This window comes from Pygoscelis adeliae, unplaced genomic scaffold, assembly GCF_000699105.1.
Source record: "Pygoscelis adeliae isolate BGI_AS28 unplaced genomic scaffold, ASM69910v1 Scaffold72, whole genome shotgun sequence".
NCBI lineage: Eukaryota > Metazoa > Chordata > Aves > Sphenisciformes > Spheniscidae > Pygoscelis > Pygoscelis adeliae.
In genome coordinates, this window is record NW_008824286.1 from 2,295,846 (window position 1) to 2,314,212 (window position 18,367).

General features: G+C 41.6%; 1 protein-coding gene across 1 annotated transcript in view; it reads left to right on the top strand.

Annotated features, from left to right (window-relative positions):
- The window catches only part of PTPRT (protein tyrosine phosphatase, receptor type, T), a 342,215-nt gene that overhangs the window by 210,619 nt on the left and 113,229 nt on the right, over window positions 1–18,367 (top strand). The window contains exons 9-10 of the mRNA XM_009318657.1: window positions 10,238–10,439; window positions 13,848–13,950. Of these exons, the coding sequence (XP_009316932.1) occupies window positions 10,238–10,439; window positions 13,848–13,950 (305 nt within the window). The remainder of the gene's footprint in view (window positions 1–10,237; window positions 10,440–13,847; window positions 13,951–18,367) is intronic.

Sequence of the window (18,367 nt, forward strand, 5' to 3'; positions counted from 1 at the left end):
TGACGGTAATACCTTGCTGGTGTGTGTTCAGGTGTGTAGCCAGGCTTCTCATGATTTTTGTTCCTTATGAATATCAAGACCTTTGTAAGACTTTTCATGTGGCCTGGTTTGGGGTTTAAGCTGTGATCTGACCAGTCTATGCTGCTTTTGCATCTGTGTTAGTCATGCGCTGTCTGCTGCAGGGTTGATCCTTTTCTGGAAGCTGTGAATACGTACCTTATTTGAATGAGCTGATCTGACACCTTTTCTCCCTCCGCCTCCGATGTGATGACCTGTTTCAGTCAGGTGATGAAAAAAGTGCATGCTTTAGTTTGTTTTATGAAATGAACCGAGGCTTTTACCACTCGTTATTTTTTCTAACTGGTGAAGCAAGAGCGTTCCCCAGCCTCCCTGGATGGTACAGGGGGTGCTTCCAGCGCGTGGGCCTCCCTTGCCATCGCAGCCTGCAGTCAGGGCAGTTGGGATGCATGCTGAAAACCGAGCACTGGGAAGCACTCCTGCTTTCCTCCAGAAAGATTTATTTTCTTGTATTGCCTATAGGTATCAGGTTGATTTGACCGTACTGGCAGATGTCACCTCAAGCCATCAGGGAGAATACAGTCTGTAATATTGCACTCCTTAAAAAGCACAGCACACAACAGCAAGAGGGCTGTTGAAGAGGGATCGTGCCCCTCTCCTGTTCCCTTCAAGAAAACAAGCAGCTCTGGTAATATATGTGGAAAAGAAAGGGTTCCTTATGTTCTTCGTGTCTTATCTTTCACACCCAAGCAAGACTTGGGCTGGAATGTGAAGGTGGAGGTGAGCTAGACAAAGTATTTGTGTGCTTTGATGTAAAAAGACAGAGCTGAGTCCTCCACCTCCGGCATACTCAGTTTTGAACTTGAAATCAAATGTATAGCCCGCATCCAGGGCCCTGGTTGTTTATGATCTGCACTCTGCTTGATATCAGCCTTGGAAACGTAAGTGGCAAGTGTTACCAGACAGTGGTGTTGTAAACAGGAGCGGGGACTGTGCCAGTTTTCATGTGGCTGGGAACCTGGAGCAGAATCTCTATAGCAGGCGGAATAAGCTACTTAGAATTATACAAAGCAACAATTTTGTTTCGCCTTTGGTAAGCAAAAGAAAAGATCTTTAATTATCTGCTGAAACTGCAGTTTTGCCAAGATTAAATGTAGAATTAATACCAGAAGGTAAAGATTTTTTCAGGAAAATCAGCATAACAAAAGTTTGGGCTCTGTCTCGTGAATCTGTAACTGCTCTTTGCTCTTGGGTTTCAGCTGACAGTGATGCTACTTTGTAATTTATTCCCTGTATTGCATCAGCTTCTTAAAACTTCTGGTAGTTGGCTGTGCAGTGGTGTTTTACCATGGAAGTGTGGTTCTGAGAATGACCCTGAGCAAGAGGCTGTGGGGAAGAAAAGAGCTGATTTTCATTCTTAAGTAAATTTCAGGCTGGGAGAAGGTGTTGGATTGTCAGGTTTGAATTCGGCAGTGCTAATTGTTGTTATTCAGCTTAAGCCCTGATCCTAAGAGATGTCACTGAAGAGGAGGGGGCGATTAAATCTTCATCGCTTAGCCTGGTGTGCAGAGACTAGGGAGAAGCCAGCTCATGCTCACTGGTGATGCTGGGTTGATCTGTGTAAGGAATACGTATATAATTTTAAGAGCATCTTGCTAATCCTCTTGTTTTCAGGTCCAGCTAGAAGGTAGGAAGCGAAAGCTGTGCTTGGGAACGGCTATTCCTTGCTGTTCTTTGCATTGAAATCTGAAGCTGCTTTTGATGTTAGGTATCTTATGAGTGATACACACTCAGGTTCAAAAATACATGTTTCGGAAACTCAGTGTTGACTATGTGAGAGTAGTCCAGATGTAGTATGAAGTGAGGAGAAGCCTTGCAAAATTTCTGGAAGGTCAGTGGTGCCTGAAATGGTAGCAAGTGCGATGCTCAGTAAAACACCTTCATCTTGTACACCCTCTGGACACGCTGAATTCAAAGAAAACATTTCCAGGAGCCACCATGAGCTAGAGCTGGTTTCCTTCTACCATAAAAAGTCATTTGCACGGTTAACTCACATTGCACATGGCTTCTTAACACCTGGCTGGGGGAACACCGCTTCCCTGAGGCAGTGACTCGGGAAATGAAGGAAATGTTTGCATACCTTCGAGTTCAGGGATATTTCTGTCAGACTTTAATGCATCAGTTTATTTGTGTTTATTTTTGGGAAACGGGGGAAAAATGAAGTTTTTTTGTAAGCTTTATTAGAGCACGGAGTGGAATATGTAAAGCAAGATTAAAAACTAAATAACCTATTGTTTCCCAAGGTATTTTCAATCGTGAAGCCTTTCAGTTGGTTCCCCCTCCCCTCCATCTGCAGTGCTGAAGCCTGTGAAACACATCCAGCGCTGACTCCCTTATCTCTGCACTCTTATGAATTGCATGATGATTTCGAGCCCCAGAAAACTGCACTTTGCTGGTGACAAACTTCTTTCTCATCCATTTGTGAAGTTTTATGCTGACCCTGTTACGAAATTGAAGCAAGTGGCATAGGAAAGCACAGGGGGGAAGTTACTGTTTTCTGTAGCCTGCAGGTGCTGGGCAGGCAGGACCTCAGCCTGGCAGTCGAGGAGATGTTCTGCTTTGCGGTGGAGTGTGAATGCACTGGTGCTGGGCTCCAGACAGCTGAGTGTTGAGCTTTTCTAAAGCTGCACTAAGTAGGACTTAAACACCGCTAAGTCAGGCTTGTACACCACTGAGTCTGCCTGGTTGTCTTCTGGTTTAAATAGAAGTGATTCTAATTCAAGAGTGTTTTATGTAGTTGGGAAGTAGCAACGTCCCTCGAGTTAAGTGGTTTTCAAAATGAGGGGCCCCTTTAAAAAAGAAAGGAATTAAAGCTGTGACTGATCTGCAGTTTTCATTTTCTGGGATGCCAGCAGCTTTATTTTCCTATTTCAGTGGTTTTGATATCAGCCTTTTCTATCAGCTAAAGCAGGCCAGCGGGAGGTGGGACGCGGTGGCAGCATGCAATTCCCACAGGGTAGGGGAGCGGTGAGCCCGGCGCTAGTGCGGGGTGCGACTCCAGCTAACGGGCTGTTCTGGTCGGACGGGCAGGCTGCCCTCCTCCTGCTTGCTGAGCAGCGCCGGAGGAGCTGACACCTGTGACAGTCGCCGGGGATCCTTATTCCCAGGGCCCCTTCTGCAGGCAGCCCACCCCCCCCGTGCCCCTGCATGCAGCATGATATGATAAGAACCAATGGATAAAAAAACAGTCTCGATTCCAGGTCTTGCTTCACAAGACAGGAGTGAGTTCAAAAAGCGGCAATAAGCCAGGAAAAGCTTCCTTTTCTTCTGGCTCAGTAAAGTGAGAGACACTAGTCAGGGTGTCCCTGCAGACCCAGCTTCTGACCTTGGCACAGTCAGGCATATAGTGGCTGGGGGATGTTCCTAGTTCTGGCTCTTCTCTTGTCCAAACCAAGAGATGGTTTCAGTCTTGGGGCATTACTAGCTGAAAAGAGGGGGGGGAGATAGATAGATAGATAGATAGATAGATAGATAGATAGATAGATAGATAGTGGCAACCTGTCAGCTCCAAAGCATGCCCAGAAGCTGGGGATTGTATGTTGTATGAGGGGTACGGAGAGGCAGAATGGGCTGGTTTATAAAGACAGGGACATAAAACGTCAGTGGGAACGTAGGGGATAATGTAATGGATTTACAGATTTCAGATGCCTTCCCTAAACTGCTATGCAGGCTGACACTTACATTATGCAACCTTATATCTATTTTCCATTTATCTACAAAGAAGTGTTTGATTTAACAGCAGTACTTACCATTTGCTTCCAAACAGGCTGCAATTGCTAAAATCAGAGGGGAAGCTCAAAGTCCTAATGTTTGATGGTGAATATGGTTATAGAGAGCAAAATTCTGCTCGCCGTGGTTGATTAATTCTATATGACAAAAGATATAAGAGAGAGTGGTGTGTATACTGGGGTCGATTGCTGCGGAGAGAAACATATGAGCATATTTTCTTGCCTTGACTGGCAAGCTCTCAATCCTGAGACATTAGAATTTGCTGCCCTCAGTTTTAAGGTTATAAACACATGAAATCCTGACAACTCAGTTATTCATCAGTGTGAAAGCTTACTCGAATGTATCAAATGTATGGGAAGGCTAAATGGATACATCAGCCATGATTTGAGCAGAATATTCTGTCTTGTTAATTTATTTATTTAAGAGGATTAAAGGGAATCTGAACAGCCATCCAGGGCTCCCAAAGGACTTTAGAAGTGGAGGGCAAGAAGGACCATTACAATGAAGTGATGGGATCTTTATCACAATTTGTTCTTGTATTAAGCTTAGGGCCTCGTGATCGTGCCGTAATACATTCTTCCAAAGGAATGTCTAAACCTGAAGGGTAATTTATCACATCGCTTGACGGTCCGTTTCACTGTTTAATTACCACATTTTTAACAATATGTGCCCTTTTTTCTACAGGGATTTTTTTTTTTTTTTTATAACCTCCAGTTTTCAACTACACTTACTGATATTTTTATTTAAAAAAGCACGGGACAAAGCACCCCCTTGCCTCCACCATGCAAAGGTGGAGTAAAACTCACCAGACTCCTGTTACTGTCTGCATTTGCTAAGCACGGTGTAGAGATTCAGCCGGCACCTGGGCACCAGACGCAGGGTAGCCGCTAAAGCGGAGGATGAACTGCTGAACGTTAATTCAACTTCTTGAGCAGAGTGTAAAGTCCTTGCAGAGTTTTGCGCTCCAGTCCGTGGCTGATACTGAGGCTGAACAGACATATTTGAGATATGCCTGATAAAGCCGTATAATTGTATATATAATATATATTTTATATATATAATATATTAATTATATATATACGTATAATCGTAATATAATATATATTCCAGTATCACAATCTCCTTTTGCTTGTGTGGCCACACAGTTGCCTGTACCCCTGTGGGGTATGGGGAAATCCAAGTGGGTTAAGGCGGGGGGGGCGGATTTTTTATTACATGTTTTCCTCTGAAGAAAGATTTGCAGTGGAAAATAGCCTTGTGCTTCCTAGTTTAGTTAATACCTCTGTATGATCTTTCCCTTCACATTTAAAGTTTTCTAAGTCCTCATATTGTAATAGAAGTTTTACAGTCACAGATGATGACAGTAGCAAAGCGTTCACATTTCCCTAGAAAATTGTGTTAAATTAGGCTCTGTGAAGGAGCGAAGAGCTGTGCTTATGCTCTCAATATTATATCTTCATCTTTGTGGTTGAGTATTTGCTCAGTGATTTCAAGGAGTTAATACTCTGAACTTTTAAAGTGGATAAAAACCAGAGGAGAGGACGGAATAAGAGGGGATGCTTCTGGTCAATGGAGACTGAGAGTGCACTGGCGTAGATTGGATGTCTGCTTAAATGACAACAAGGAGAGAACTCACTAACCATCCCATTTCTTACACTGATCTGTTCTTATTTTATTCTCCATAGTCTATCACAGCAATTATATATCACTGAACACTTGGAAATTAAATATATAAAGCCTTTTTGGTAGTTTCCAGTAGAGTTGAACTTGCACTGCTGACCTGTTTCACATTTTACAAAGAATTTGGACTCGTGTAGCCAAATTTTGCACAGTTGAATTGTCTGTGCGCCTCCTGAGTAAATCATTCCTGCCCAGCTGGGTGGATGCTGGGCTCAGTGTTTCGTCCCTCCTGTGCTGGTGGGAATGTGGCTATCCTTTACCCTTCTGAGTTCCTGTGCCATCTGACTTCCTGGTTACTTCAGATTTACTGCTGTCGTTGCTTCAGTTTGAGAACCATTTCATTAACTCAGTGAAGGAGGTTCCAAGGAAGATCTGGGATTTATTAACGTGTATTTCTTGGTTTTGCTGTATTTTCGCCTGCACCGGTGTGTGCTGTGATTAGAACCATAGCACTGCTGGCCACTAAAACTTTTCCTTGGGACCATCAGGTAGCCCTGGAGCCAATACATGAACTCTATGTTACATATGCAAACTCAGGACAGCCATTCCAGTTTGCAGAGGAAAGACAACTCTCAGCTTGTGACAGCTGCCTGCTGTGCAGGAGATAACCAGGGAGCTGGTTAAAAAACATAGAGTCTCAGTCTTGTGAGAAATTTCCCCATCTTTGTATTTGCATTTATTCTGCATCAGAATAAAAAAAAAAATTTCTATATTTTCAATATTTTCAATCAGAGTTAAGTTCTTAAATATATTTTTGAGTATTTTCTTGTTTGTTTTCTGTCTGGATTTTTAAGCATTTAAATTAATATTATTGTTTCTTTTTTTACAGAATACAGAAGTATTATATGATATGGCTTGTCTTTAAAATAGATTATTTTAAAATAATTTAGAACAGCTGCTTTCTAGTGATTAAGTCATCTCATTTTCTAGATTAGAATCTCTTGTTTGTTTTGTAATGAAATGGTTTGACACTTGGAACAAGAAATTAAGATAAATACTCAGCATACCAACTAGAAGAGCAGGTGGTTTTTTCAGCATCCTTCTTATTCCAGGAAAATGCTGTATTTCTTCTCCAGCCGTATTTCTGTGCATGTATAAATTACTCCAGAGTTGGAAATTCCCATCGTTCCTTCTTGAAACTTTTTCAGTGTCTGATGCTCTGAAATTTCTCTTGCTTCAGGAATTTTAGTTTAAATCAATTAAGGAGAAGAGTGGCAACTTCTTAGTGTCTTACATGAAAACCAACATGTAAGGGATCTATTACAGCATCTTTGCTTTCTATAGGAGAAATCCCCTGACACAGAGACATGCATACACACAGACACATACGGTGTAGCACTCTTCAGATATTCCAGTGAGGAAATACCAACAGCTTCACTAAATGGGGATGATCCTGGCTATGAGAAATGTTGCCGAGCTGGATGGGGAGCCTATGGGTTGAACAGCAGGGGTGTGTGCCAGGTCAGCAGGGAGCAGCCAGCCAGCGCTCCGGGAGACTCTGCTGGCAAGAACAGCTACAGTCGTAGCTGAAGCTGCAGCTGCTTTAGCTGTACTGGGAGGCCCATAGAGGAACAGACTGAGACTGAGCTCTCAGATGTTAACCCACACTTGGGGTAGCACTAATATCTAAGAAACAGCAGATATCTTACTTGGAAGGGAAAATGATTCTTTTCTTTCTGAGCTGGAAGAGAATTTGCCTCCTTTTCCAAATGGAGGGCTCTGTTTTTGGGGCTACTTCCTGTGTTTCACCTGTGATTTTGCTGCTTAACCGTGAGCACTCAGCTATTACAGAAATCCATAGAATCCCTCAATCATGAAAATGTTTGTGTAGAGGAATGTAATAGCCCTCATTTTATAAATGGCAAAATGGAGACTCGGAGAAGATCAGTTTATCATGGTGATGACAGAAGTCAGCAGCAGAGGTGGGCACACAGCCCGTAGGGTCTGGCTGTCCAGGCAGTGTCTGTAGATACGTCAGTCATTCAGAGCTCTTGTGGAAAGCAGAGAAGAGCTTGAGACTAACTCTTATGAGAGCAATAAGCTGGTAACTAGCTCGCTCTATGGACGCTGTTATGCTTACCAATCCCTTAAATATTTCACCTTATGGACTGAATGAAACTGGACCACATGCACAACTTCGTACTATTGCTTTCCTGTTCTCTGTGTTGCATCGATGTACTGTTTATGTATGAAAGTTAAATGTTATTTATGTTTTGGGGACGAGGATTGCTTCCTCTGAATGTCTGCACATCACCTGGTTTAACAGCGTTCATATCTATTGGAACAGAGAGTCTGCTGCACTTGGCTTTGCCACAAATCTCTCCTTACTGTAGTTTATATATCCTAAAAAAACTTTTGGGAAATAGTGAAGTCTGATTTGAGTGAGCAATCTTTCTAAAAATTGACCCAAACTTCAATCTCAAATCGTGGTCGTACTCTCTCTTAAGTATAGTTTTCTCCTTCCCTGCTTCTCATGAGTTGAACCCAAGTTCTTTTAAGGTCCCTTGTACTCATATTCTCTGGTATAGTCAACAGAAAAAGAAAGAGACTTTTTTTTTTTTTAAATCCTTGACTTTCCTTGGGGTTTTTTTCTCTCCTGAAAGCTTTTCTAGCTCTATTTGCCTTAAGGGGATGATTTTTTTAATGAAGAAAAATAACTCATTTTGTAGTGATTTTAAAATGGTGAAGGTAGCCGAATAATTTTATTTATATGCAGATCAAGGACAAGTGCATCTTCCACTTATATTTATAGCCTTCTGTATAACATGCTTGAAAATAAACACCACTGATTTTGCATAGGCTACTACCTGGCATCCTGTAAAGGGGGTTTTCAGTGGCCCAGCAGTAGGAAGTTCCCTTTCTTTTTCCCCAACTCCTAATTTGCTCATTCTCCTTTGAAATTCATAGAATTGCTATTTCTCTAGCACTTGATTTGCAAATAGAGCATACAGATTGCATCGGTTCATTCCTACCTACCAGAATAAATACATTTTTCTTTCTGGAATTGGCTGTGGCATTGACTGGGTCACGTCTCTTAAATTAAAGTCTTTGATCCTCACTCTAACTCTGATGGTGCTTCTACACTCCCTTGCCTTGAAGTACCTTGATGCAATAAGAGCTGTCAAAATACTGTCCCGTGCCATGCTGCATTGCATGGTCCTCACCTTACCTAAGGAAAAGGAGCAAGTGTAAAGATTTCTCCTCCCCGCCTTTAATTTGTTTGTTCTAATGACCGTTGTGTCAAGATCTCTCTTTCTCAGGTTTCTGGCAAGTAATAAAAATTTAAAACCAGGTTGTAATTCCTGGAAAAATTAGTAGGTTTTCAATGAAATTGCCTGCAAGCTGTTCAATTGTAATTCCTTTAAGAGTTCTGCTTCTGTAATGTCTCGCTGCTCTGTAGGCCTGGGTGTAATTCACGGCCCTTTTCTGTTACACTGTCTTGTCTTGGGTGTCAGCTCTGTCCAAATAATAGGATTCACACACTCACACCCTTATCTGGTGTCAGTAGCATCAGCCTCTGTCTCTTATTTATCCTGTTATTATTAAAGCCCCCCTTTTTAAACATTGTACATCTATTTTTCCTCAAAATGCAGCTTTTTCCTCCTGTGATAAAGCAAGCGACTTAAAAATTTTCAAAGGCTCTTTCAGCAAAGCCGGGAATTAGATTCTTGTGGAGTCCTTCATAAAAAATTGAAGACTTTGTGTATTAACATACATTGATTTATTCATAGTGTTTCATTACAAATAAGCGAAGATCCCATAATATCAGGAAAGGTTAGGAGAGCAGTGGAGGACGTTATATTATATTGACAGCTCAGTTGAAATTGAGCTGCCTTTGGATTGAATTTGGAACGCAGGGAAGGAATTGGCTGGTAAATAAGTCATGAGTTTTGCTTCTAAGTGTCTGTATATCAACAGGGTTGCCATGGGTAAGCGTAACAGAGCTCAAGCAGAATTTCAAAGGTGTGCCTTCAGCTTGGATTCCTCTAAAGGTGTGTAGGCACCAGCAGCGGGTGTATTCATGAATGGCTCTCCAGGTCTGTAACCCCGCTGACTTATTCTCTCAGGCAAAAAGCAGGCATGGTACCACATGTAAACCTGCAGACCGAGGCTAAAAACAGGGGAAGGGAAATGATATCAGAAGCTGGCTTACAAGCTCGGAGAATGGAAAGGCTTTTGTCTAAAGACTTGATATTTATTTCGTTTAAACATACCATTTCATTTTGGCGTATCCTCTTTAGCACAGGAAAAGACTTCCAAAACCTTTGCTGTCAGTAAAATGCTCCCATTGTTTTCAGTGGCCTTTTGAGAAGACCATTTGCCAGAAAAAAAACCCCACTCAATGGAAAACGTATCCATGTTTGCACCAAAAGTTTTTGTATGCTGTGTGGAATTGTATGGGAAATTCTCATGAAAATTCTGCCGGTTGTGCTGTGTGCTCTGGTTTGGCTGCAGAAGTTCTGAGGTTTGGAACAAAAAGCAATTCTCTGCATCTTTTGTTGTAAATCAGCCCATGCTGAGGTTTTAGTGGAGAGAAGAAATTAGTTTTTTTCCTAAGTAAAGCCTTGGAAAAATTGTCATGTTTTTTTGACACCATCCAAATACAGAACCGCTCACTAGAGATACTGAAGTAATATCTGTCCTTGTATTTTCAATGTCTAGTCTCAAGAGATGGCAAAATAGGGGAGCAGAGAAAGGCCAGGTGCAGAAGGCCCCTTATCACCTTACTTTCCTTCTTCTTCATTTGCAGATTACATACAAGGCCGTTGGGTCTCTGGATCCCAGTGCTGACCTGTCCAGCCAAAGAGGGAAAGTCTTCAAACTAAGGAATGAAACACATCACCTCTTTGTAGGATTATACCCAGGGACTACGTATTCATTCACCATCAAAGCCAGCACAGTCAAGGGCTTTGGGCCACCCATCACAACACGGATTGCAACTAAGATTTCAGGTACTGCTTTGGCGAAGAAGAAAAAAGAACTTTCTAGGGCTTTGTTCTTTAGACCCGCAGCTGATGCATAAAAGAATAAAAAGGTATTCAGCTTAGTGTCTCTGCAAGTTTCCTAGGGCAAATTTTTAAAACAGCCACAATCCAGTATCAGTGTGTGTTCATGTTACAAATGCAGTGGTTAATTTGTGGATATCTTAAATATCCATGAATATCTTTGTGGAGCATTTTAAATGAGAACCTTCATTAGTTCCACAAATGAACTATCCCTATAATAATTGTTAGTATTATCTGCGTGGCTGGGGAAGCTCCTTCAATAACGTGGCTTTTATTTTCAGATTGCACCAAAATGGATGTAATGAGGTAATTGAATTAATAGTGCAAGGAGACTAAAAATAAAGGAGGAAAGCTGTTTTTATGTTTTCTTTCTGAGTAAGGGCAGAGGGAGGGCTTGAGGTAGGCAGACTAGTATATGAAGGTCACTAAAATCAGGAGGCATTGCAAAAAGAAGGTGCGTGTGTCTCTAGGGAAAAAGGAAACTTAGGCTAGCTATCCGAAAAAAAGATGGATAAAGGGATGGTAGAGACGATATTGGGCAGACATATGTAGACATTTAATTTTAACATTTAATTGATAAAACTAAAACAGGTTCTCTAACACGATTTAAAACTGTCATTTTTTGGAATAGCTTAACTGTTTTTTCAGTAAAGCCAAAATAAACGTTTAGGACGTTCAGGACACTTGTAATGCTTGAAATTATGGCTGGATGCCACAGAAAAGAGTGCACCACTGTGCAGATTTTCCATTGTCCTATTTCAAAATTGGTTAATAAAAATACGTTGTTAGCAGTGACAGTGTAGATTTTAAGGAAGTGAAATGTATCCATTCCCTCCACTAACCGTCAGCGGGGTTTGAACCCTTAACATTTAGTGCAAAAGCCTGTGTCTCAAGCACTTGAAGTAAAGCCATTAACTGTTGTAACAGCTCCACGGGCTGTTAGGGTTTGTGCAGCCCTGCTGTGAAGGGAAGGCGCGGCATGCACTCTCTTCACTTGTGACCAGAGAAATAAAATAGCACAGTAACGGTAGTGCTTATTCCCCCTGATTCAGTTTCTTTGCATTTTATTATTCAGTGAGTGCTCAAATTGTGTTAGAAGCCTGCATGATTCTTAACTGTACGCACACTGAGCTTGGTTTATCGTCTCTTTTTTTCCCATCTTCCAAACATCTGGTTCACAACAGGTAAGCACGGGCTCCGTGCAGGCACTAGAGTAGTTTCTGACATCAGATTATCTCATTGTGTGGTCAGTCCTGTACATGTAATTCGGAAATTACTGTTAAACTTGCTCTAAGAGACTGTCCCAAGGTTAGTAGGGAGAAGAAGGATTTTTGCATTGACTGGAATGTCCTTGTAAGACTATGTATCTTTTAAAATGAAAAGACATCTATGCTGTAGCACTGTGTGAGTGTGTATGTTTATATGGGTGGACATGTTTGTTTATGTCTTAATCACAATTAAATGGCAGAATTCCTGAGGACTTCCCTTCGGGCAGGACTGGGATCTTGCAAAATAGGCATTGAATTGATGAGCAGTGCTTGCCATTTGAGAGATCACTGCCAACTGTAGTTTTATTGAGGTACTACACAACTGTTCCGTGTTGAGTACACAAGAAAACTACTGTATCTTTTTTCAGTGTCTTGTGACTAATGCAGACTCTGATCACTGGATTATGCTCAGTACCATTAGCTAGTCTTGCCAAGACCTCTGTTTCTTCCGTTTACTTCTTAACTATATGGTGTCTGAAAGTAAGATTGTAAATTCTCTGTGGCAGGTGCCGTGTTTACAAAGATAACTACGGGGGTCTCATGCATAGCCGGGAGGAGACATTCGAGCTAGCTAACGTATCGGAAACAATTTAGTGCCACCGGTGCAGCCCTGCAGCTAGGCTAGAAGAAGCTACTTCAAAGCAGGATGGTGGAGCCTGCAGAGGCCAAACCCAGCCTGTTTCTGGTGTCCAGACTGGCCCTGCAGCCTTTTTTAGTACTGCGTGGTGCTGTAGCACCGTCCCCTCTGGCCAGAGAGGGTGCTGAACAATTATTGCTGTGGCATCTCCAGCAACCACGGTGATCTCTGAGATAGAAGAACACTGTTGACATGCATCTTCTTTAAATGACTGACACTGCTTCCCCTTGATGCAGAGCACCGTTTTCAGAGAAATCCTTGTTAAGGAATTGGCATTCATTCTGAACTCATTGCCAGCTTATTGACAGGGAAGTCAGTAGCTGAGTTGATAATAGCAACCACCATTCTTGACAGTTTTCAGGCATTTAGATAAAAATCCTGATTGTAAACAGGATTACAGTGGAAATCACTGTGAGAGGATTAAATGTGGGATCCCCTGCAATGCAGCTTGCCCTTGTGAGTTACAAATGAACTATTTGTGTGAATTCTTCTGTTTGCTTTATACTTGAAAGATATTTCAACAAAACTTGCATGCTTGGAATAAATTTGATGCTGCTCTGATCTCGTGATCTCTTCAGTTCTTCCACAGTGAAAATTGTCCCAAACAATGTCTGCTATTGGGGAAGGAAGAAGTAACGTAATAAGTAAAATACATTTCCTAAGGAAAGCTATCCTACTTTCATGAAGTGATCCTAATAGAAGATAAGAAAGCAGAAGTAGAAACTAGACTTTGGCTAAGTGTGAATATTCAGTGGTTTTCTATATTGCTTTGGGGCACACGTCAGCGAAGCGATGGGGATACCATGGCTGGGTAGTGCCTGAGCACGCCATTGGAAGCCGTGCAGCTGCCTGTTGATTCAACATCACTAAAGCGCGGGGGTAAAATGTCATGGGTTTGAGCACTGAAATAACCTGGCTAATTTGTGCTCCTCTCTTTTCATCTTTTGTGCTTCATAACACACCGTCCAGCTAATCAAGGAGGCACAACTTAAGTGTATGTATTGAAAACTCTAAGATGTGGGAGGTCTGATCCAATGACCAGAATAGTGAACAAGAGCCAGGTTTCCTGGGTGCTATTTTTAGCTCTGCCACTGATTCACTCATCCTAAGTGGTCTTTTATGTAATGTCCATGCAGTTTTCTTTCTTCACCTTTAAAATTGAAGGAATGACCCCATCTGAAAGGATTACTAAGTCTTAAAAATTCAAGACAGGATTTTCAAAGCCACCTTGAAGATTTCGGTGTCCGATTCCTGTTTAATTTTAATAGGAGAAGAGCGTACAAATATTTAAGCAGTTTTGACAATTTTGGTCATAACTTTGGGAAGTATTTTGATGTTTCGTTTGACAAATGTTAAGCAGTCTCCAAGAAATCTTAATATTACGTTGCCATCACTACCAAAAGCAGTAACTGGTGTATTACTAAGGTGTTGGTCTTTGTTCTGCTGCAGCACCGTCGATGCCAGAATACGATACGGACTCCCCCCTGAATGAGACTGACACTACCATCACCGTTATGCTGAAGCCCGCTCAGTCCCGGGGAGCACCTGTCAGGTAGGTGTTTTGTCTTCTCTTTTCACAGTTCTCCCTTCTCCTTCCTCCCCAGGCTTCACTCACGCCTCTCTCATTCTCGACTGATAATGTAGCTGCTGAAAGCGAACGCTGACTAAAAGGCCAACTCTGCTGTTGATTCCGCCTTTCACAGTCTCCTTTCATAAACGCCTCAACCTGCTTGCCTCCCGCTGTTAACCTCCAGGAAGGATTACTGATAGCATTGCATGGGGTTATTACCCTTTCAGCGTCACTTCAGATGCCTTTGCAGCACTGGAGTACAACCGTACGTGCAGCTGTGTCCGGTGACGCTGTGAATTGAGCATCGCCATGCAAAGGTGGAGGAGGCTTCAGGCCTCCGTCTCCTGCCCTCTCTTCCGTGATGGACAAAGCCTTTTTGTAACTATCGTATGAATGTCTGAACTATCTTTAATGCTTGCAGATGCATTTGTTCAGATTCTGGATCTAACCACATTCCTCACATCTTGATGTTATAATCCAGCTATTGCTCCTGGGCTGGTTGTGGAGTGAAGTAGTGATCTAGTTCAGAAAAGATGAACTCTGGTTTAGTGAGGCTTTGCCAGTTGTAGGCAAGCGCAATTTCCACTGGCAGAGTAGAGGATTTAGGGGCAGGGAGCTGCTCAGGCACTCGTGGAATAGAGCAAGGACCTTGTAGAAAACGTTTCTGGCTGTCCCTGAGCTGGGTCCCATTCTTAACGATGAGATGCTGCAATGGGACGCTCGACTGCAGATTGCTCCCTGACTGTGGAAGCACGACTTACAGAGGTGTGTACTTCATTGCTTTCTTCCATCTAGGTGAATTTGTACGTGGTGAAAGGCACCAGCCCAGACAAAAAAACTTCCCTTCTGAGCCGGCACTGCCTGATCTGTCGCTGGCAGAAGTGCCAGTTGGTCATTCATCCTGCCGGTCCCCTCAGCTGAGAGCAGGAATTAGAATCGCTTGTGATAAAAATAGTGGATACTGCTTTGCAGAGGTATCCAACAGCCATTACCTCGCTGTAGGCTCTTCAGGCTTCTACCTCCAGTTTTCACAAGAGACTTTTGGAATTTTTCCTACAGGTGATATTTTAAAAACCCATAGTCCCTTCTTTCAAAGTGACTTGGGTTACTACGCCCCACTGACTGGTTCTTAGTGCAGTTGAAGGATGTCCTAGTAAGTATTCAGGAGCAAATTGCCCAGATGTATACTACTTGATTTAATGAAATATCCTGTATCAGTTGGTGGTCCACCCTATGTCACAGCTTTCCCCCAAATTGCATTGATACTCTCAAGCAAAAAATTCGCTCTTTAAGACTTAGCACCATCCCTTTTCTAGTTTTTCTGAGTAACGTATTTTGAAGTTTCCCTTTCAGTCTCTGCTACTCCATATGAACGCGTTTAGGAGCCTATTTTCTGAGTCCTTTAGGGATGTTTTTCTGCTGGAAAAGAGCAGTAAAATCACACAGCTCTAGTTTTTTTTATATGGGGGAACATTCCTGTATCTCGTTTTACCACCTGCTGTCTTGAGAGTGTTGCTATTTTGTCTTTTTATTGAAAAGTCTTGTGATTTTTCTCGGAGTCAATTTACTATACTTTAACCGCATTCAGTGAATAATGTCTTTTCCAGCAAATGTGTCTGTTATAAAAAGAATCAGTAGAGATTTTTATAAATTTTCAGTCTGGTGTCTTTAATTGCATTGTTGTCTATTATACACACATTTGCAGAGTGCAATATTTACATGGCACATCTAAGTGATAAGATTACTTCCTATTATGAGCCCATTTCATTGACTTACAGACATGTGTGTGAAAACCAGAATGGGTTGGGGGGAGGGGGGGTCTTGGGGAGAATTTTAGCTTTTTATTAACTGTGACAGCCTCAGAATGTGTGAATACCTTTCTCTGTATAACCAGATAGACTGTTCCTAGTCTAGCCTCAACAAATCCAATTATTTCAACCGTAGATTTTCCCAACCTCTTCCCTTTTCTTTCAGTCTGTTCTGCACTCTCCAATTTGTGTAAATTCTCTTGAAATACCATGTCCAAAAGCAGGTAGCACTCCCTCGGAGGCCTCAACAGCACCCAGCAGATCAGAAGAATAGCATACTGTGAACTGCTTGTGACACTCTTAACACACAAGAATGAGGTGTTTTTCCCCCCCTCAGTGTTTTCTTCGTGTTCAAGCTGAGATCCAATATATCCTCTTTGTTGTTGTCTGGTTACTTGTTCTATCTTTTGGTTGTGTGTGTTTTATTTCTCCTTCACGAGTATAATATTTTGCATTCATCTCTGTTAAATATGATAAAATTGATTTTCAAAATGCCTTAAAATTCTGATACAAACTTAAAGGACAGGCCCTCTTAGTCTGATGCCATCCTCTGTTCGGTTACCCAAGGCATTAGTGAAAATACAGATTTGAGACAACTGACTGTGAGAAATCTGCGTGTGCAGCAGCGCAGCGGCGCAGAGGTAGCTGGAGGGGATCCCGCATGATGCAGCATGCTGGTAGGATGCCTGTTCTCCTGGCCTCCCTTGTAGGCATGACCATGCTTTCCTAGATCCTTTCCCTTTTGCACACTGACCTTTCATATCCCAGCTTGCCTGAGATGCTTCTGAAAAGGTACTTGAAAGTAGTCTGAAATAGATTTTCCTCACACCTTCTCATAAAACCTCTGATATTCAGATCTTTCACTATGCAGGAATAGGTCAATCCCTCATCTCATCAACCTGACAGTTCCCCAGGCAGCCAGTTTCTGCTGTGCGGTGCCCTGGGTTTTTATTATAGTTCTCCCAAACTGTGAAGATGAAAAAAACCTGACTATACAGTAATTATTCTTAATATTTCCTCTTGTATGTTGGGGATGGTGAGTTGGAGTACGTGTTGGGGTGTGATTGGAAACTAGTATCTATATATGATAGTTATGTTACTTTCTCTTGTGCTATTTCATTTTGCTGTAGTCTGAGCAGCATACAGGTGGAGTATGGTCTGCAAGATCATTTTTAGAGTAATATTGTACAATATTTCAAATAAGGTTCATTGTATTTCCATTCATCTGAAATGCAGGTACACCAGATCCAAAGCCGCTTTCAACATTAAGACATTTATGATGTTCCCCAGTGCTTGTGATAACTTGAATGAGGTTGCTTATAAAACTAATGATTATGAAGTTGGCATTGTTAACAATCTATAGATAACAGTGAAGACCTTAAAGATCTTTTCCAGCCTAAACGATTCTATGATTCTAAGATGCTTTCATATGAACTAATAGGAATAATATAAACTTAGATATTCTTTCATCTGTTTTGTCCTATTGCCAAAAGAAAGATGAAGCCTCAGCAAGCATAAATATTGTCTCTTGTGGCATAGGCATTTCATTTTTGCCTTTATTTTCCATGGTATAACCTGCAGAGCTTGACTCCATGTTACCCTTTAAAAATAACTTTTAGGTGTTCTTGTATCAATCTAAAGCCCGCGAATGGTGCTGTGATTGATTTGCTGAAGACTGACATCCATCTATAATAGATTCAGAAGAGGAAAGAAGAATGCAAGTGTTCCCAATCTTTACTCCTCAACTCTTTCCTGAAAATCTCCAATGTGATTTTGAGGATAATTCTGCCTTTAAATCTATTATTGTCAGGAGGGCTGAGTCAGTCCTTCATAGATTATTCACATATGACATCTTCAGATCTCTATTTGAGAATTTATATCCCATTCACTGCTTGAAAATACCACTGTGAGGGATTTTATCTACATGACATGTCCACTGGGCTGGTTTTTGTGTGTTGGATATTTGAAAGTCCATCTGGTTTATTAACATGCGGTTGGTGCTATCAATCTACGTATACTACTGTTATGGAGAAAATCAAATTTCCAGAGCATGTATTAGTTTTGAGGATTTCAGAGTTTAAATAAATGCTCCCCTTAGGTGTGATTGCCTTGTCGATACGCTGCTCTGCATATTGGAGCTGTAGGACACTGTAGAAGGACGTTAGAGAGGAGTCTGCAATTATTTTGGGGGGTTTCAGACTATGGAGATCTTCTTTGTTGGAAAAAGATTGATTTAATCTCCCTATCTTCCTGCAGTTCTCTGAGGTGTATCAGTAAATAATGTGTGATGTTCTTTTGTGTGTCTGCCAGCACGCAGGTACAGCATGGTCTTTAGGCACTTGACGCCTGTACTGTGCTAAAGAACAGTATTATTAGAACAAAGGTATTCAATCTTTGCACTTGCCTTTACGCACATATATATATATATTTGTGGGGGAGAATATATATATATAAAATATATATATGTGAAGTGTAAGAAGCATGTGTAAGTAGTCCTGGAGAAATAGGTAAGAGTCATTTATTGTGTATGTGTGCAATGGTCGGATACTTGTAATCACTTTGATGGTGAGGAAGGATGGGTTAGTTTATTA